At 43.6% G+C, this 16,293-nt stretch overlaps 1 protein-coding gene across 2 annotated transcripts in view; it reads left to right on the top strand.

Annotated features, from left to right (window-relative positions):
• The window catches only part of AK8 (adenylate kinase 8), a 44,675-nt gene that overhangs the window by 4,769 nt on the left and 23,613 nt on the right, over positions 1-16,293 (top strand). For both annotated transcript variants that reach the window (XM_039322898.1, XM_039322899.1), the window contains 6 exons: positions 4,879-4,928; positions 6,296-6,409; positions 9,487-9,555; positions 12,084-12,165; positions 12,834-12,905; positions 14,336-14,536. In XM_039322898.1, coding sequence (XP_039178832.1) covers positions 4,879-4,928; positions 6,296-6,409; positions 9,487-9,555; positions 12,084-12,165; positions 12,834-12,905; positions 14,336-14,536 — 588 coding nt within the window. The remainder of the gene's footprint in view (positions 1-4,878; positions 4,929-6,295; positions 6,410-9,486; positions 9,556-12,083; positions 12,166-12,833; positions 12,906-14,335; positions 14,537-16,293) is intronic.

Genomic DNA, 16,293 nt, shown 5'->3' with positions numbered 1-16,293 from the left:
GGAATAAGAAGCAAAGGAGAAAGTGGGGAGGTCTTTTCCACTAGTTCCTGGAACAGATTTCTTTTCAGAGATACCAAAAATATTACATTTTCTGATCTGCCTCCAACAGGCATGTGCTTTTACTGACTCCATAGCATCCACAAACCCGGATCTTACTCTGTGAAACTGCACAATATTCAAGAGAAACTGAATTCTACTTCCGCTGATTGGTTGGGTGGCTGGTGAAATTTTATTGTTTAAATTCGTACAGCCGCCCGTTTCACCGCGGTGACCCTGGGCTGCTTTTACAGAAAGATAACTGTCAAAACGCGAAAACGATAACAAGCAACACAACTATTAAAGCAGTTTGGGAACCGTATCTACTCTTTATTGAATCAGGAACCCTTCTCGAAATATTTCTCCGACATGTTTTAAATTTTAAATCCAGTTCTTTTGGAAATAAAAATATTTAGTTAATTTCTCTCTCTTCGCCATGATGCCAGGATAAGTCAGGATGCTTCGGGCCCTTAAAAATGGTGGCTTAGCCTCTATTTAAAATCTTTATTGAATTTTGGCTGTTATGAATTAATTGCCTTTTTTTTTTTTTTACAAGCCAGGGAGGCTTAATCAGAACATCTGTACTTTCCTGTGGAAGAATTCACTTTTCGTTCCTCTCCCCTTCAAAATCCATGACATATGTTTAGGGTCGGTGGAAGATATATTTTTTTTTTTTTACCAGCGTGCAAATGTGTAAATCAATGCATTTGCTATGTCTGCTTAGCTGCTCCTAAGCAAAGGGAAAAGCAGATTTAGTACAAAGCGAACGTTTATAGTTGCCCTGGGCAATATTAAAGCGTGATACGGTGTGTATAATGATAAGTTTCTTTTTTTCTTTTTTCTATCAAATGTTTGTCCAAGAAAGCAGTGTATTAAAGCTTCAGTACCTCCGGGTTTTGGACTGAATTTTAAATCAGGCTTCCTACTTAAAGCTCAAAAGGATCTGGAGCTAGAAAGCTTCTTTTTTTTAAAAAAATTTTTCACCCCGTTTGCTTTGAAGCCGGGCGGAAGAAGTTGATTAGTGTTGGCACCAAAGCACATTTCCGACAGGACTCTGTTTATAAATAATTCCTCATTACCAGGCTGAAGTTTCAAGGTGTTAAAATTCTAAGGGGGGGGGGAAGAAACAGAAGAAGAAAAAAGGAAAAAAGAAGAAGAAGAAAAAGAGAAATTAAAAAAAAAGCTGTATGTTTTAATCTGATTTGGAAAGAAATTAGGTGATGAAACAGCTTAACGTACTCGGTTAAGATCTTCTTTTTCCGATCCTTTTCAAAACCAATCAGTGAAGCAGCATTGCCTTAAAACTCCCAAGTCAAGAGAGCTTTGTTAAGATAAATTTGTAATCTGAGGATTTTGCCCTTGATTTAAAAGTTGTCCAGTTTAGTGTTAAAAATATTTGCAGAGCTCCTGAGGGGCGTCAACAAGTTGAGAGGAAGGGGCAGAGGAAAATCTGTGCAACGTATAATTGTAAAGAAAAAGACCAACAGAATAAGGAGCTTAAGGAATCCCCACATGTACTGGCTTCTGAGCCGTTGGGAGACTCAGAAAATTTGGAGCAGCTTTTGAGGACAGATCCTAAAGCATTTGTTTTAAGCTTTATGACGAAAATGGACAATCGAGGCTGACAATAATAATATCAGTATGATAATGAATGGAGAATGAAAATGGACAATTGAGATTGATAAGGACTGGGGTTTTTTGGTTGCAACTTGTTACTGATGAAGATTTGAATATCTATTGTGTTTATGGTGGATGGAATTTCCTATAGTGTTAATCTGATAAGATTTAAATGAGTATAAAGGTGTCTTGTTTTTTTTTCCTTTTTTAAGTTTTAAGTAATGTATAAATTTGTGTTTTGGGGGAGTTTATGAAAATGATAATAATATTTAAGATATTAGAAGGATTGGAGTATATTACAATGTGTTTAGTGTTTTGAGCGGGATTTTTAATGTTTAAAGTTTTAAGTAATGTTTAGATTTGTGTTTTTGACTGACTATAATTTGTTTGTTCTAATGTTTCAAGTTTTGATTGTTTAAATTTGTGTTTTGGAGGGACTATAACTCGTTTAACTAAATGTATTTAGACTTTATATTGTAGTTATAGATGTTTAAAGAAAGCAGTGCTTAAAATTGTGTCTTGGAAGAAACTTATGTAGAAGGATGGATAATATTATAAGTAAGATTAGAAGATTTTTAGAGTATATTATAATGTGTTTATTATTATTTTTTAGAAATAATTCATTTAATTTAAGGTTTTTAGGATTGTTTAGGATTTATAGGTGTCTTAAGTTTTATATGTGTTTTAAGTTCTTTTTCTTTTTTTTCTTTTGAAACATTTTGGATAAGCCTCTAATCAACTCTGGGAGGTTCAGGGGAGGGTTAGGGAGGTTTGGGGAGTTGGGGGAGGGTATGGGTAGGTGGGCGGGTTTGGGGAGGGGATTTATTTTGTAAAATGTTAAAAATTTTCAATAAAAAAAAAAAAAAAAAAAAAAATATTTGCAGAGCTTTTGGGGGGGGGGGTAAAATTGCTCAGCACAGTTCTTCCTTAGCTACCATTCAAGATCAGACAAAGCTGTCTTTTCTTGTCATTATTTTATATTTTAATTGATAATTTTAATTTATTATTTTGGACTTGAGTGCTTCATTGTTGCTATTATTTTATCGTGTGTCGTCTTCATTGTTTTAGATTTTAGTTTATTTTAGTTTTGCTTTTTATGACATATTTAATAATAATAATAATGTTGGAAGGGACCTTGGAGGTCATCTAGTCCAACCCCCTGCTCAGGCAGGAATTTTGATTTATTGTATTATGTATTTTAGTCTGTTTTTTATTGCTTTAAGTTTCCAGTTTCTTATTTCAGTTGATCTTGCTTTATATTGTATATTTTAGTCTACTATATTATACATTGTCATTATTATTTTTTTTAGATATTAGTTTATATATTTTTAGTGTATTTTTCATTGTTTTGGATTACTTGAATTTGTTGTTTTTATTATATATTTTAGCTTATTTTAGTATTTAATTTACTTTGTTGTCTTATTTTCTATTTTAGTTTAGTTTATCTAGTTTTATTTAGTTTAGTTTATTATTTTCTATTTCAGTTTATTGTTTTATTTCATTTTTTTTTAAAAAAAAATTTAAGCCATTACAGTCTTTATTTTAATTTTAAGCCATTATAGCCTCTTGTCTACTTGCAGAAAATGTCCTTAAAGGAAACATAGAAAAAAAAAAAAACAGGCCATTTAAAATAAATAAAAATAAAAAATAAATCCTATCATTAATTTTTTTAAAAATACAGTATCAAAATGGCAGCCAGCAGTTTGAATGTAGCAATATTAATTAGTTAATGTAAAAGCCCTCTGCAGGTGCTACAGCCCTTCGGTGCTATTCGGTGCAGGTGCTATTGCCCCTTAAGCCACATTAGGACTTAACTAGCTTCTTTGGCTTCTCCACCGTGAGACACCGATGGCCACATTCCCACCACCACACAACACCCACTCCATTGTAGCTGAGTTGTGTGAATGCAACTCTGCATCAGGGAGAAGAGAAAATATGATTCCTTCCCCTCCCCAGCCCCCCCCCCCAATTTTCTCTCTTTAAATATTGCTTCCGATTCCATCTTAGTAACGTTTCTCCCCTCCTCAAAACCTGGTTAGATTCTGTGTTATTCATTCAGACATCTCCCGTAAATCCTGGCTTGAATTCTCAGGCCTTCTGCCCTATTTTAATCCTCAAATTAGCCGTGACCCTCAAGAGGGGAGACTTGAAAATTCATTCAGAGAGGAAACTTAAATTCGGCCGGGCTGCAGGACCGAATAGATAGATAGATAGATAGATAGATAGATAGATAGATAGATAGATAGATAGAGAGAGAGAGAGAGAGAGAGGAACTTGAGGATGTTCCTCATGCTTTTAATTGTGCTCTGAACGAAAAGGTGAGCTCCTGTAGACAACCCCTTCCCACGAACACACAGGAAACGAGATCAGGGAGAATTGGAGATGAAGGTTCTGAGCCGGGGCAGGAAGAACTGAGGAACAACACGCTCGTCTCCAGTGGCCGAGGGAAAGGGTTGCCTGCCCGCGCCAGAAGAACCTGGAAAATGTTCAAGGGGCCTTCTGCTTCTAAGCTCACCCTGGGAGGAATGCGAGTCACAAGCACCAGACGTGAGAGGAAAAACAAATGCTCTCCATTGCTTTCCGATAGGCAAAATAAAAAAATAAATCTTTCTGGGCTGGCTAGTTGCATGATAAGAACACAGAATAACAGAGCTGGAAGGGGCCTTGGAGGTCTTCTAGTCCAACCCCCTGCTCAAAGCAGAGTCCTCATACCATCTCAGACAAAGGGTTGTCCACTCTCTTCTTGAAAACCTATAGATGATGATAGAGGAGGAGGAAGGATAGATGATAGGTAGGTAGGTAGATAGGTAGATAGGTAGGTAGGTAGGTAGGTAGGTAGGTAGATAGATAGATAGATAGATAGATAGATAGATAGATAGATAGATAGATAGATAGATAGATAGATAGATGATATATATATAGAGAGAGAATAGGGACATAAGGCTGGAAGGGACATTTGGGGTTTTCTAGTCCACAGTAGCAAGACCTTATGGGAGTTGAAGTCCACAACATCTGGAGGGCCCCCAAGAAAGAGCACCTTCTGTTTCTCCCATTCAAGCCTCCAAATTGGAGGTCCATGTTGGGGCATGAAGAAGGTTGTCAACCCCCCTCTGAAGCACCAAACTGAACCTCTAGGAAGCAGCTCCCATGATGTGCAGTCGTTGGAAACTGACCCAGCTATGTAGCGATCAAGAATCTTGACAATTCTTTTTATTTACTCCATAGCTCCAAGGATCTTTCTGCTTGGCCCTCCAGCCTCTGGGAAAACTACTATTGTGAGTAGCTCCCCCTTGTCTGTCCATGTATCTCCTTCTCCTCCTTCGCCTTCCCTTTCTCCTCCTTTCTTTCTTCCTTTTCCTTGTCCACCTTCACCACCATTTCCTCCTCCTCCTCTTCTATATAATTCCTTCTCCTCTGCCATATAATTCCTTCTTTCCCTTTTTCTTCTCCTTCCATGATCACTACACAAATGGTTGTAAGTCCAAGACTACATCTCCTTCTCCTCCTTCTCCTCCTCCTCCTCCTTTCTGTGCACCACACTCCCTTCTAGCATTGATGACATCTCCTAGTTGTCATAAAAAGTCTGCAATAAAACAGCCAAGCTCAGAAAGCAACAAAGCTCTCCTCCATCTCCTCTTCCTCCTCCTCCTTCCTTATTCTTTCCTTCTCCTTCTTCTCCTCCTCCTCCTCCTTCTCTTCCTCCTCCTTCTTCTCCTCTTCCTTCCTCATTCTTTCCTTCTTCTCTTCCTCCTCCTCCTCCTTCCTCATTCTTTCCTTCTCCCTCCTCCTCCTCTTCCCCTCCCCCTCCTCCTTCACAAGGGTTCCTAGGAAAATGTCACCCTACCTAGCGCGCCATAGTCACCCCTTCAAAAACCCCACTTCTCTCCTGGAGCTCCTTCTCATCCCATTTGGAGGGAGCAAAACACCCTTTTTAAATTATGAGAATGTGTTGGCCATCCTTGTTGGCCATCCTAACGGACCGGTTCAAAGCAGCAGAAGGGCCTGTTGATTTACACCAAACAGAAATCCAGATGTTCCCTCACAGGGCTGTGTAAGATTTTCAATGCCATTGCTCTCTTTCGGTGCTCTCCTTCAGACCTTTGGTATTGGATGACCCAGGTTTTGATTTATTTATCAATAGCGGACGGGCTCTCAGCTAAAAAGAGAAGAAGTTGCTTATGGCTACATCCTCTTGTAACGCCGGAAAAAGGCTGTCCGTTTTCACTGCTCTCACTTCTTGATTTTATTCATCTCTTTAGCAAACCGCGTTAAATTGAAATTCGCATTAAAGCAGCCAGGTTAAATAGGTGACAGCCTCGGCTTGAAACCTCCAGGAAAGTATGTCTGGTTTTCAAACAGACATATTTTCCGGGGCGCCGTAAATGTCACCATCCCAAATTCTCATTGTGTCAAATTTCAGAGTCGTTTCTTCTCTCTTTTTCACCAGCCGTTCGTGCATCATTTTGACTTTTTTTCCGAGCACCGTGGAGTTCTTTTCCTGCCAGGAACCTCCCTAACAAATGAAAAAAACACCGACCGCACAGAGTTTTTATTTTCTTCAAACATTCTTGGCAAAGACACATTTTTTCCCCCCATCCCGCCCCTCTCCTGCTCACTTCTCCCACCTTGTATCTCCCTGCAGGCGATGTGGCTGAGTAAACAATTGATAATTCCCCATATTTCCCAGGAGAGTTTGTTAACCAATGAATGGTCAGCCCTATCAAGTGAAGTGCAAGGCTATCGGGAGAGAAAGCAGGTATGTAACAAGGCCATCCCTGCGTGCGAGGGGGAAAATAAATTGCGGCGTTTGCCAGGTTTTTTCAGCAGACGCACGACGAGGGGTCCAATTACCCGCGTTCGTTTGCATCAAGGACGTCTCCCGTGCACCCTTCGGAGTCCGCGATAAGAGGCTCGCCCTGTCAGTCTTCTCAGGTAGACCAGACCAGGAAACACAACCAGATAAACTAATTCTATTTTATTCTAAAGCTACATTCACAGAAGCTTGCAAGTCTGAAGTTTTTGGCTACCTGGGTGTGTCGTTTTCTTGCTGCTTCGGTCATGGATCACCCCAACCAATCTTGCTCCCCCTTTTTTAAAAATTCATCTTGAACGAAACAGCCCAGAGCTCTTTTCTTCCTGGAGGCCAAGGATGGATTTTTTTTCACTTCATTCACAGTAAAAACCTCAGTTGACTTGCAGGATACACACACAAACACACCCCACACACACATGCCCAAACACACAGCCGTGTTTGTGAGCAGGAAGGAGGGGGGAAAAAATCCCCTTTGGCTTAATTACTCTCATTATTAGCATATTTCAGGCTAATCAGCTATGCTTTCAAGGATGCCCTGTAGGCTTTCCTTGATTATCACAGGGTAGGACACATGAAAGGCATGGAGACCTGGCAAAAATCAGACATGGCAGGCAGGGGGAACGGCTAATGAAATTGACAACGGGCGCTTTAGGCCTCTCCCTGGCTCAGCTGGCATCTGGGAAGAGCGGTTTTCTGCAACTTGTGGCCCTTCAAAGGAATTGAAAGTCCCAGCCAAGCCCAACTTTCCACCATATGGTGAGGAAGACTTTTAACAGAGTTCTCTCCAGGCGCTGTCCGAGGTGCTGCTTTCCTATGTCTTATTGAGAAAGACATTTTTGTTTTTAGCGAAGAAGATGGCGTTTATTTTACGGATGGGTTAGATTTTTATCCCTTGGCAAAGCAACTCAAGGAGGCGAACGTACACCCTATTGCTCCTTCTCCTCCTCCTCCTCCTCCTCCTCCTCCTTGCTACTCCTTCTCATCCACGGAGGCTGGTCCAGCAAGCCCAGGAGAGGATGAGAACGAAGGAGTTGGAGAAGGAATGGGGAAGATGGGGTGGGGGGGGAGGCTCAAATTGGATTCCACCAGCCTTTGCTGGGCAGACCCCAAGATCTCTTGAAATGACACATCAAAGAAGGCTGAGAGAGACTGAGAGCAGCATGAGGCACCTTTTGTAAAGTGACAGCCTCAAAGCTGCCGAGGACGTCTCCAGCGGCGAGAGGCTGCGGGAAGCTTTTGACGCACCTGCCCGGCGGGACTCTCAGACTTCCAAGAAACGCAGAGTTGTTTCTTTCCCTTCTTCGGCTCTCGAATGCCTAGCGTGGCTTGCTTCAGAGCTGGCTTTGAGTCATCGGGGACCCAGAGAAAGGCCTAATTGGGTCACTTAGTCCAGCCTTCACCTGTCTGCCACGGATCTGTTCTCGGTACTCCATCCTGGACAGCTTACATCCCGGCTCCTTTGAAGAAAATCTGTTTTCTTCTGGTTGGTGAAGAAGAAGGGCTGAACTGTTGGGCCTGTAACACAGGCTCCCTTTCCAATCTCATTGTAAAAGGGGGTTTATTTTGTTAAAACCGTGAGAAACTGTAGGACATGTTTAAAAGGAGGAAAGAAAGAAACCAGTCAAAACGGACGAAGGCCGAGACTGCCGAGACGCTGCATTTGTGGCTAAGCCAAGCAGCTGGCGATGGTTGTGAACTCATAATTTAGCACTGCTCCGAGGAAACCGGGATATTTTACCCAACTGATAGAGAAACTTTCTCTGCGGATAGCCTGAGGCCGATCAACTGAATCTTTCAGTTGCCTGTTGGAGATGCTTTAATGTAGATGGGTCTCTTCTGACGACAATGGACGAGACTCCGGAGCAGAGCCCTCCGTCCTGCTGAAGCTGGCTCCTACCCAAAACTAGAGTAGCAATAGAATGTTTGTAGCTCAGGGTTCAACTGGGGGGGGCTCCTTGGTGCTCTCTGAGCTGGGTTGTTTTCTTTTAGAGATAAAGAAGTTAAAGAAGAGAAAAGGGAGTGGGGTGTGTAGAGAGGAGGAGGAAGGAGATTGTGGCGGTTTTGGTCCTCTCTTTGGTTGTTTTTTTGCTGACATTTCACCACCAGGAGCTTCCTGTAGCTACTTACATAAGCCCCCCACTCTCTAGCACCGATGATGTTCCAATAGAAGAGAATATTTGTGGCTCAGGGCTGAACTGTGGGGTCCTTGGGACTCTCTGAGCATGGTGGTTTCCTTGCAGACGTTGCATGACCCAACTAGGGAACATCATCAGTGCAAAGGAGTGTAGAGTTTGCCATGGCACTCATGAAGTTACATAATAATGAAACATTTGCAAGAAAACCACCAAGTTCAAAGGGAAAGAAGGACCGATAGTTCTTTTCTTCCTCTTCCTCTTCCTCCTCCTCCTCCTCCTCCTCCTCCTCCTCCTCCTCCCCTTAGCAAACCCCACACCCTGCTAGTACTGAAGATGTTACCTAGTTGGGTAATGAAATATCTGCAAAAAAACAGCCAAGCTCAGGGGGCGCTGGGGACCCCCAAGAAGTATTAACTGGCCATATTTTTATGAATCTTCTGCTCTCCTCTTCATCCTTCTCTTCTATGTTTTCTAATAGAACATAAAGTTAGAAGGGAGTGGGGTTTGCAGGGAGGAGGAGGTGGAGGAGGAGGAGGAGGAGGAGAAGTAGCTCGGTAATATCAGTATTAGAAGGGAGTAGGGTGTGTGGAGGAGGAGGAGGAGGAGAACTCTGGGGTCCCAGGTGTTCTCTGAGCTTGGTTATTTTCTTACAGACATCTCATCACCCAACTTGGTAACACCATCAGTGCTAGAAAGAGTGGGGTTTGCTTTCATTTTATATTCTAGTGGCTTGCCCTGTCTGTGTTGGCAGGAATGTTCTTTACTGTTAGCTTGCTTGTCTGAGTTGGCTGATTGGCATATTATTTATTTATTTATTTCTTGTTTACGTCGGGTCTAATTCTCCTTAACTCGTGTGTTCCTTCTCTGTCTTTAATGACTATCTAGAACATTCCTAAAGATCTGTGGGCCCAGCTGATTGAGGAACGCATGAAGCTTGACGACTGTCTCTGCAGCGTACGTATGACTGATAGCTTGGTGAATAGGGTTGACCCCACAAATATTAACACAGGGAATTGTGGAATTATCAATACAGGTAGTCCTCGACGTGCGCGCGCATGCGCGCACACACACACACACACACACACACACCCTAGTAAAGAAGCTTAAAAGTGGGAGGGAAATCCTGCAGAAATTGTAGCCTTCCTTACAACCGCCAGCCCGATTTATAGTGTGGGACTTGGAAGGCAAGCCCGTATATTACACTGGAAGAAAAATGTCAAAAGAGTGTATGAACTGGGCCTGCAGGCTACCGTTCCTTCGCGTTTTCTTTTATTTCTCCTCCCGGTGCCATTCGGCTGGCCTTAATTGCCCGGCTTTCGTCCCACCTCTCGCAGGTTTTGTTGAGTTTTGTGTGCCTGTGGACACTCTGGGGTTTAGTGCTGTCACTTGGACCCTCCATGGAGCCCCTTCATGTTGATCGATGGGGCTGCCAGGACCCCGGAGGGCTTGTTCCCCTAATGCAAATGCCGCTAGAATCACGAGCAATCACAACAAGGCGGGGTGTGTGTCTTGCACACAAGGTCCACTGCAGCCGGCAGCTGGCGGGCCAAAGGTTTCGGCAAACTTGCGCATTACGGCGTATCAAACAGCTCTTTCTCCCTGGCATCTCCGGGTAACAAAATAAATTTATAGATGCCAAGAAAATTCTGTAGCCAGAAGCTACTTCAAAACCAGCTTGGTTTTTGAAGTCGCTGTTAAGAAGAGCAGGGAGCTGGTTTTAAAGAGTAGGCAACACAGCGTATATTATACAGGCAGTCCTTGACTTAAGAACAATTCAGTTAGTGACTGAATTTACAACAGCACCGGAAAAAAAGGGACTTAACCACCCCTTTTTCACACTGACAAACCCTGGTCGCCTGATCAAAATTGTCAATTGCTTCCTATTTATGACGGTCGCAGCGTCTGGGGGGGGGTCCCGCGATCCCTTTTGGCGGGCTTCTGACAAGCCAAGTCAGTGGGGGAAGCCCGTTCCACTTAACGACCGTTTTGCTAACTTGACAACTGCGACGGTTCGCTTAAGCATCATGGCAAGGAAGGTCCTAAAGTGGAGCAAAATCCCCTCCCGGGTTTCCTTTAGCAACGGAAATGTTGGGCTCAGTCGTGGCCGTAAAGCGAAGACTCCCTGCAGCTGGGTGATTTATCTGTTGCCCCCCGTAGCTTCCTCCCGACGGAAGTCTTGAGTGTCTGAAGATGCCAGTAATGACTCTTCAATGGTGACCCATGGGGTAGCAACGGTCAATATATAACTTGGGTTGCCTCCTTCCACACCCCGCTGTTCCATCTCTCTTCCCCCCCCCGTGCCTTCCTCCGCTTCTCCTCCTCCTCCTTTCCTTCCTCCCCTTCCCCTCTCTGACATCTGTTGGAAGTTGTCCCTCCTGTGATACCATTTCTGCTCGCAGCTGTTTCAGACCTCCGGCTCTGCGCCAGGCAGGCAGCCAGCCGTGGGGGGGGAGGCAGGAGGGGCGGTGAGGAGTGCCCTGAGCACACAGCCCTTTTGATGTGGGATAAAACAGAAGCCGGCCGCTGGGGGGTTCGGCCGGGGGAACCCAGCGGAATATCAATAAACCTGTGCCAAGCCCAGCGAGCGGGGTACCTAAGCTGTGGACGTTCGACTGAAGTGTCAAGCCGGTGGATAATGTATTCTAATTAGGGATTGGCTGGGCTCTCGGCGCGGCGAAACCTTGGTGGGGTGGGAGAAGGAGAGAGTGACCCATATATCTGTTTTAGAGGGGCTTATTTATAATGCATTAGCCCTGCACTTTGAAATGGGCTTAATTATAGACAACTTGTTTGTCAAGCTACCTTCTATTCCCTCCACACCTGCCTTCCTTCCTTCCTCTATCTATCTATCTATCTATTTATCTCTATTTTCTATCTATGTCTGTCTATCTACCATCTATCATTTAATCTGTCTGTCTGTCTATCTATCTATCTATCTATCTATCTATCTATCTATCCTGTCTGTCTGTCTCTCTATCTAACATCTATCATTTATTTGTCTGTCTGTCTGTCTGTCTACCTATCTATCTATCTATCTATCTATCTATCTATCTATCTATCCTCTCTCTCTTATATATATATATATTCTATCTGTCTCTCTCTCTCTCTATCTCTCTATCTATCTCTATATTCTATCTATCTATCTACCTACCTACCTACTTACCTATTCTATATCTATTTATCATCTACCTGTCTATCATGTCTGTCTGTCTGTCTCAGGGACCAAACCGTTGAGTGGTGGGGTTGGTCACACTCTTGACAGCTTGTCTTCTGTTACGGCCTAATCTCAGGCTAGGAGAGGATCTTCCCAGACTCACCTACGGGGTCTGTGTTTAGCTTCCGTCTTTGGGACTTCCCCAGACCCCCAAGTTCGTCTCCTCTGAAATAAGGAAGCCCTCCGTGCTCCTCTGGTGTGGTTTGCCTTCGTGTTCTGCAGATGCTCTTTGGCGTGAGAGATTAATTTTGCATCTCTTGTTCTCCAGGGTTGGATTCTTGAAGGACTTCCTGACAGCCGAGAACTTGCCAGGTGCCTGCAAGTCCGGGGGATCATTCCTAGACATGTCGGTACGGACTCTCTTCGAACGCTTCCTGGCTCACAGCCAATAGCTTTGAACTGCTACTGCTGTACATGTGATGCAATTACAGGTAGTCCTCAATTCACGACCACAATCCAGCCCGAGATTTCCACTGCTAAGCAAGCCAGCCATTAAGTGAGCTTTGCCCCATTATCTCACCTTTCTATGAGAATCACTGCAGTTGTTTTGTTAGTAGCATGGTAGTTAAGTAAATCTGGCTTTCCCCCTTGACTTCGCTTGTCGGATGGTTGCCAAAGGGGATCACGTGACCCCGGGACTCTGCAACCGTCACAAGTACATGCCAGTTGCCCAGCATCTCAATCCCATGACCACAGGGATGTTGCAATGCTCACAAAGTGTGAAAAACAGTCCTAAGTTACTTTTTCAGTGCCAAACGGCTGTAAGGTGAGAACTATGTGGACGCCAAAGCTTTTATCTGGAAGAAAGGAAAGTCATCGTGCGTCAAGAACGAGCCTGTAAAACCCCAAAAGACGATGAAATAAAGATGGATTTTCACCCTCCCCAAGAAAAGACCAAGGAGAACCTCAGTGTGATTTAATCTGAAAGCATGGGGTAACACACACACACACACACACACACACTCACACCAATTTTCAGTCTGGCACTGGTAACGTTCTCCTCAATTTTTTTTTCCAGTGGTGCTCTACGCTCCCGATATCGTGCTGATCGAGCGGAATCTGGGAAAGAGAGTGGATGAAATCACCGGAGGTACATCTTGAGGGATTTTCACGGTTGAGGTCTGCAACAATGGAAATCAACCATGACAAAAGCAAATCTTCGGGGCCAAGCTTCACAGTCTGATCCATCAGGCTTCAGCCTGATCCTGAGATGTTTGGAGAACAGGTCTTATCAAAGTTCCTCTTCCTCACACTATCAAAGAGGCCTCCCCACGGTCCCGGTGTGGTGGCTGAGATCTGGATTTGTTGGGTTTTTTTTTTGCTAAAGTTCAAAATCCACAGTTGGGTGGTATTTTTATAACAGAATAAGAAGAGTTGGAAGGGACCTTGAAGGTCTTCTAGTCCAACCCCCCTGCTTCAGACAGCTACCAAGATCAACTGAACAGTAAAAGAAAGGGAACAAGCCTCTGAGTTATGGAATAACAGAGTTGGAAGGGGCCCTGGAGGTCTTCTAGTCCAACCCCCTGCTCTAGCAGGAAACCCTATACCATTTCAGACAAATGGCCATCCAATCTCTTCTTAAAAACCTCCAATGATGAAGCCCCCACAACTTCTGGAGGCAAGTTGTTCCACTGGTTAATTGTTTGGTCAAGAGATTTCTGCTTAGTTCCAGGTTGGTTCTCTCCTTGGTTAGTTTCCATCCGTTGCTTCTTGTCCTGCCTTCAGATGCTTTGGAGAACAGGTTGACCCCCTCCCCCTCTTATTTGTTGCAGCCCCTCAAATACTGGAACACTGCTGTCATGTCATCCCTCTTTTCATGCATCCATCTTTCATCCTTTCTGATTCTGAACTTCTCTGAACTACAATAAGTCTGGCTGATGCCCTCCAGATATTATCCACTAAGGCTTGTAGAGTCCCCAGTGATTAGATCTGTAGACTGGAGAAAACGGAATTAATCATCCAGAACATTGGGAGATAACCATGCCTCTATTCTAGAGGGACAAGTACAGAGAAATATCCCTGCTGTTATACTGTATCTCAGACATTGCATGAATTCCTCTTACAAATGAAGAGAAGGACGAGGGTGACATGATAGCAGTCTTCCAATATCTGAGAGGCTGCCACAAAGAAGACGGGGTCAAGCTATTCTCCAAAGCGCCTGAAGGCAGGACAAGAAGCAACAGATGGAAACTGATCAAGGAGAGAAGCAACCTAGAACTAAGGAGAAACTTCCTGACAGTCAGAACAATTAACCAGTGGAACCACCTGCCTCCAGAAGCTGTGAATGCTCCAACACTGGAAGTTTTAAAGAAGAGACCGGGCAGCCATTTGTCTGAAATGGGATCGGGTTTCCTGCCTGAGCAGGGAGTTGGATTAGATGACCTCCAAGGTCCCTTCCAACTTTATTATTATTATTATAAATATTCTCCAAGAATAAGATTGGTTTGCAAGTTGAGTATTTTTTTTTCCAGCATTTAAGTCAAGTCTATCTCATGTCCTGGTCTTTATCTTTAACACCAGAGGTGTACCACACCACTTTTGATTGGCCCACTGACGAAAACATCCGTTGGCGTTTGAAGGCACCCCGTGGCATATCTGAAAAAGAGACCGCTCAGAGGCTGCTGGAATATCACCGAAACTTCCCAGGAATCGTTCAGTCCTTTGGGAAGTCCATGAAGTTAATCAACGCGGACCAACTCTGTGCAGATGCCTTCTGGCAAGGTAGGACCAGGTTGGACACACCTTCATGTATGAGTCATCCTTGGAATGGAACGGTGTCAATCAGTAGACCAGTGTTTCTCAGACGGGGCAACTTGAAGATGGGTGGACTTCAGCTCCCAAAATTCACAGAATAACAGAATTGGAAGGGACCTTGGAGGTCTTCTAGTCCAGCCCCCTGCTCAAGCAGGAGACCCTATGCCATTTCAGACAAATGGTTGTCCAGTTTCTTCTTAAAAACCTCCATCACTGGAGCACCCACAACTTCTGGAGGCAAGTTGTTCTACTGATTAATATTTCTCACTGTCAGGAAATTTCTCCTTACTTCTAGCTTGGATCTCTCCTGGATTAGTTTCCATCGGTTGCTTCCTATCCTGCTTTCAGGGGCTTTGAACCCCTCCTCTTTGTGGCAGCCCCTCAAAGATTGGAACGCTGCTATCCTGTCACCCCTAGTTCTTCTTTTCATCAGACAAGGCATATCCAGTTCCTCCAACTGTTCTTCGTATGTTTTAGCCTCCAGTCCCCTAATCATCTTTGTTGCTCTTCTCTGCACTCTTTCTAGAGTCTCAACATCTTTTTTTACATTGTGGTGACCAAAACTGGATGCAGGATTCCAAGTGTGGCCTTACCAAGGCCTTGTAAAGCGGTATTAACACTTCATGTGATCTTGACTCTAACCCTCTGTTAATGCAGCCTCGGATTGCGTTGGCTTTTTTGGCTGCTGCAGCACAGGGCTGGCCCATATTTAAGCGATTTAAGTCCACTAGGATTCCAAAATCCCTCTCGCCTTTACTACCCTGGAGCCAGAATTCTCCAGCCCACGTGCTTTCTGGGAATTGAAGCCCACCCATCTTCACATTGTCACGGTTGACAAACACCGCGACAGACCCAAGTCCTAGGAGAGAAAGAACATCATGGAATCCTTGCAAGGGATGTTTTCTCATTTGGCTTGGTCTGTCGTCTTAGCTTTGAACATGATTTGTTTACTTTGGTTTTGGCCCTTCAGTAGGAAAACGGAGAAATCGCTTGTTCTAAAGTCGGCTTTTTTTTTAAAAAAAATAATTGCTCCATTCCCAACTGCCTGCCACTGACAGCCTCTTTCTAGGACTTCAGCCTGGGTTTACGCAGTTTTGAAAAAAAAAAAAAAGCCTCTCCCTCCCTCATTTCAAGGCCTCTATTTTCCTAAGGTAAACAAGGCAGCCAAAAGTTTATCTTTGGAATTTACAGATTAATTACCTCTAAATTACTTAATTAAATTTAAAAGTTCACATCATCGTTCATAAACAATTCATGCCTTGGATGGCAAATGCACGCGCGTGCAGGCTGAATATTAATTATTGTTAATTAATAATGCAGTGAGAGAAATTGAAAATTGGAATGATAAAAAAAAACAAACAAACTTCCTTTTTTTTCTTTCTTTCTTTCCAGTGGAGGCATCAAGCATCTCTAGATTCTTTCTTTCTTCCTTCCTTTTTTTTTAAAGAATAATTAGAAGTGGAGTCTGGGGGATCATTACTCCTAATTAACTTGGTTATTTACTGCAAATTAAGCATCATTTGTAAGCAGGCTGGTTAGCCTGATAACTTTGTATCTTGGATAGGGCGGCTTGGGGAGACGAGAAATAAGCTGGTTCTAGTTAGCTGAGGTTTAGTCGGGGTTCAGTTTGGGTTCACGAACTAGGAGCAACTTGAAATCAGGGCTTGGAGTATCTGTAAGTATGAACACTTCAGCAAGTTTCTTTCACCACTCAAGGATGCAGT

The sequence above is a fragment of the Crotalus tigris genome, unplaced genomic scaffold (assembly GCF_016545835.1).
Source record: "Crotalus tigris isolate CLP2741 ecotype Arizona unplaced genomic scaffold, ASM1654583v1 scf7180000024153.1733885, whole genome shotgun sequence".
NCBI lineage: Eukaryota > Metazoa > Chordata > Lepidosauria > Squamata > Viperidae > Crotalus > Crotalus tigris.
This window is presented reverse-complemented; position numbering and strand designations above follow the sequence as displayed.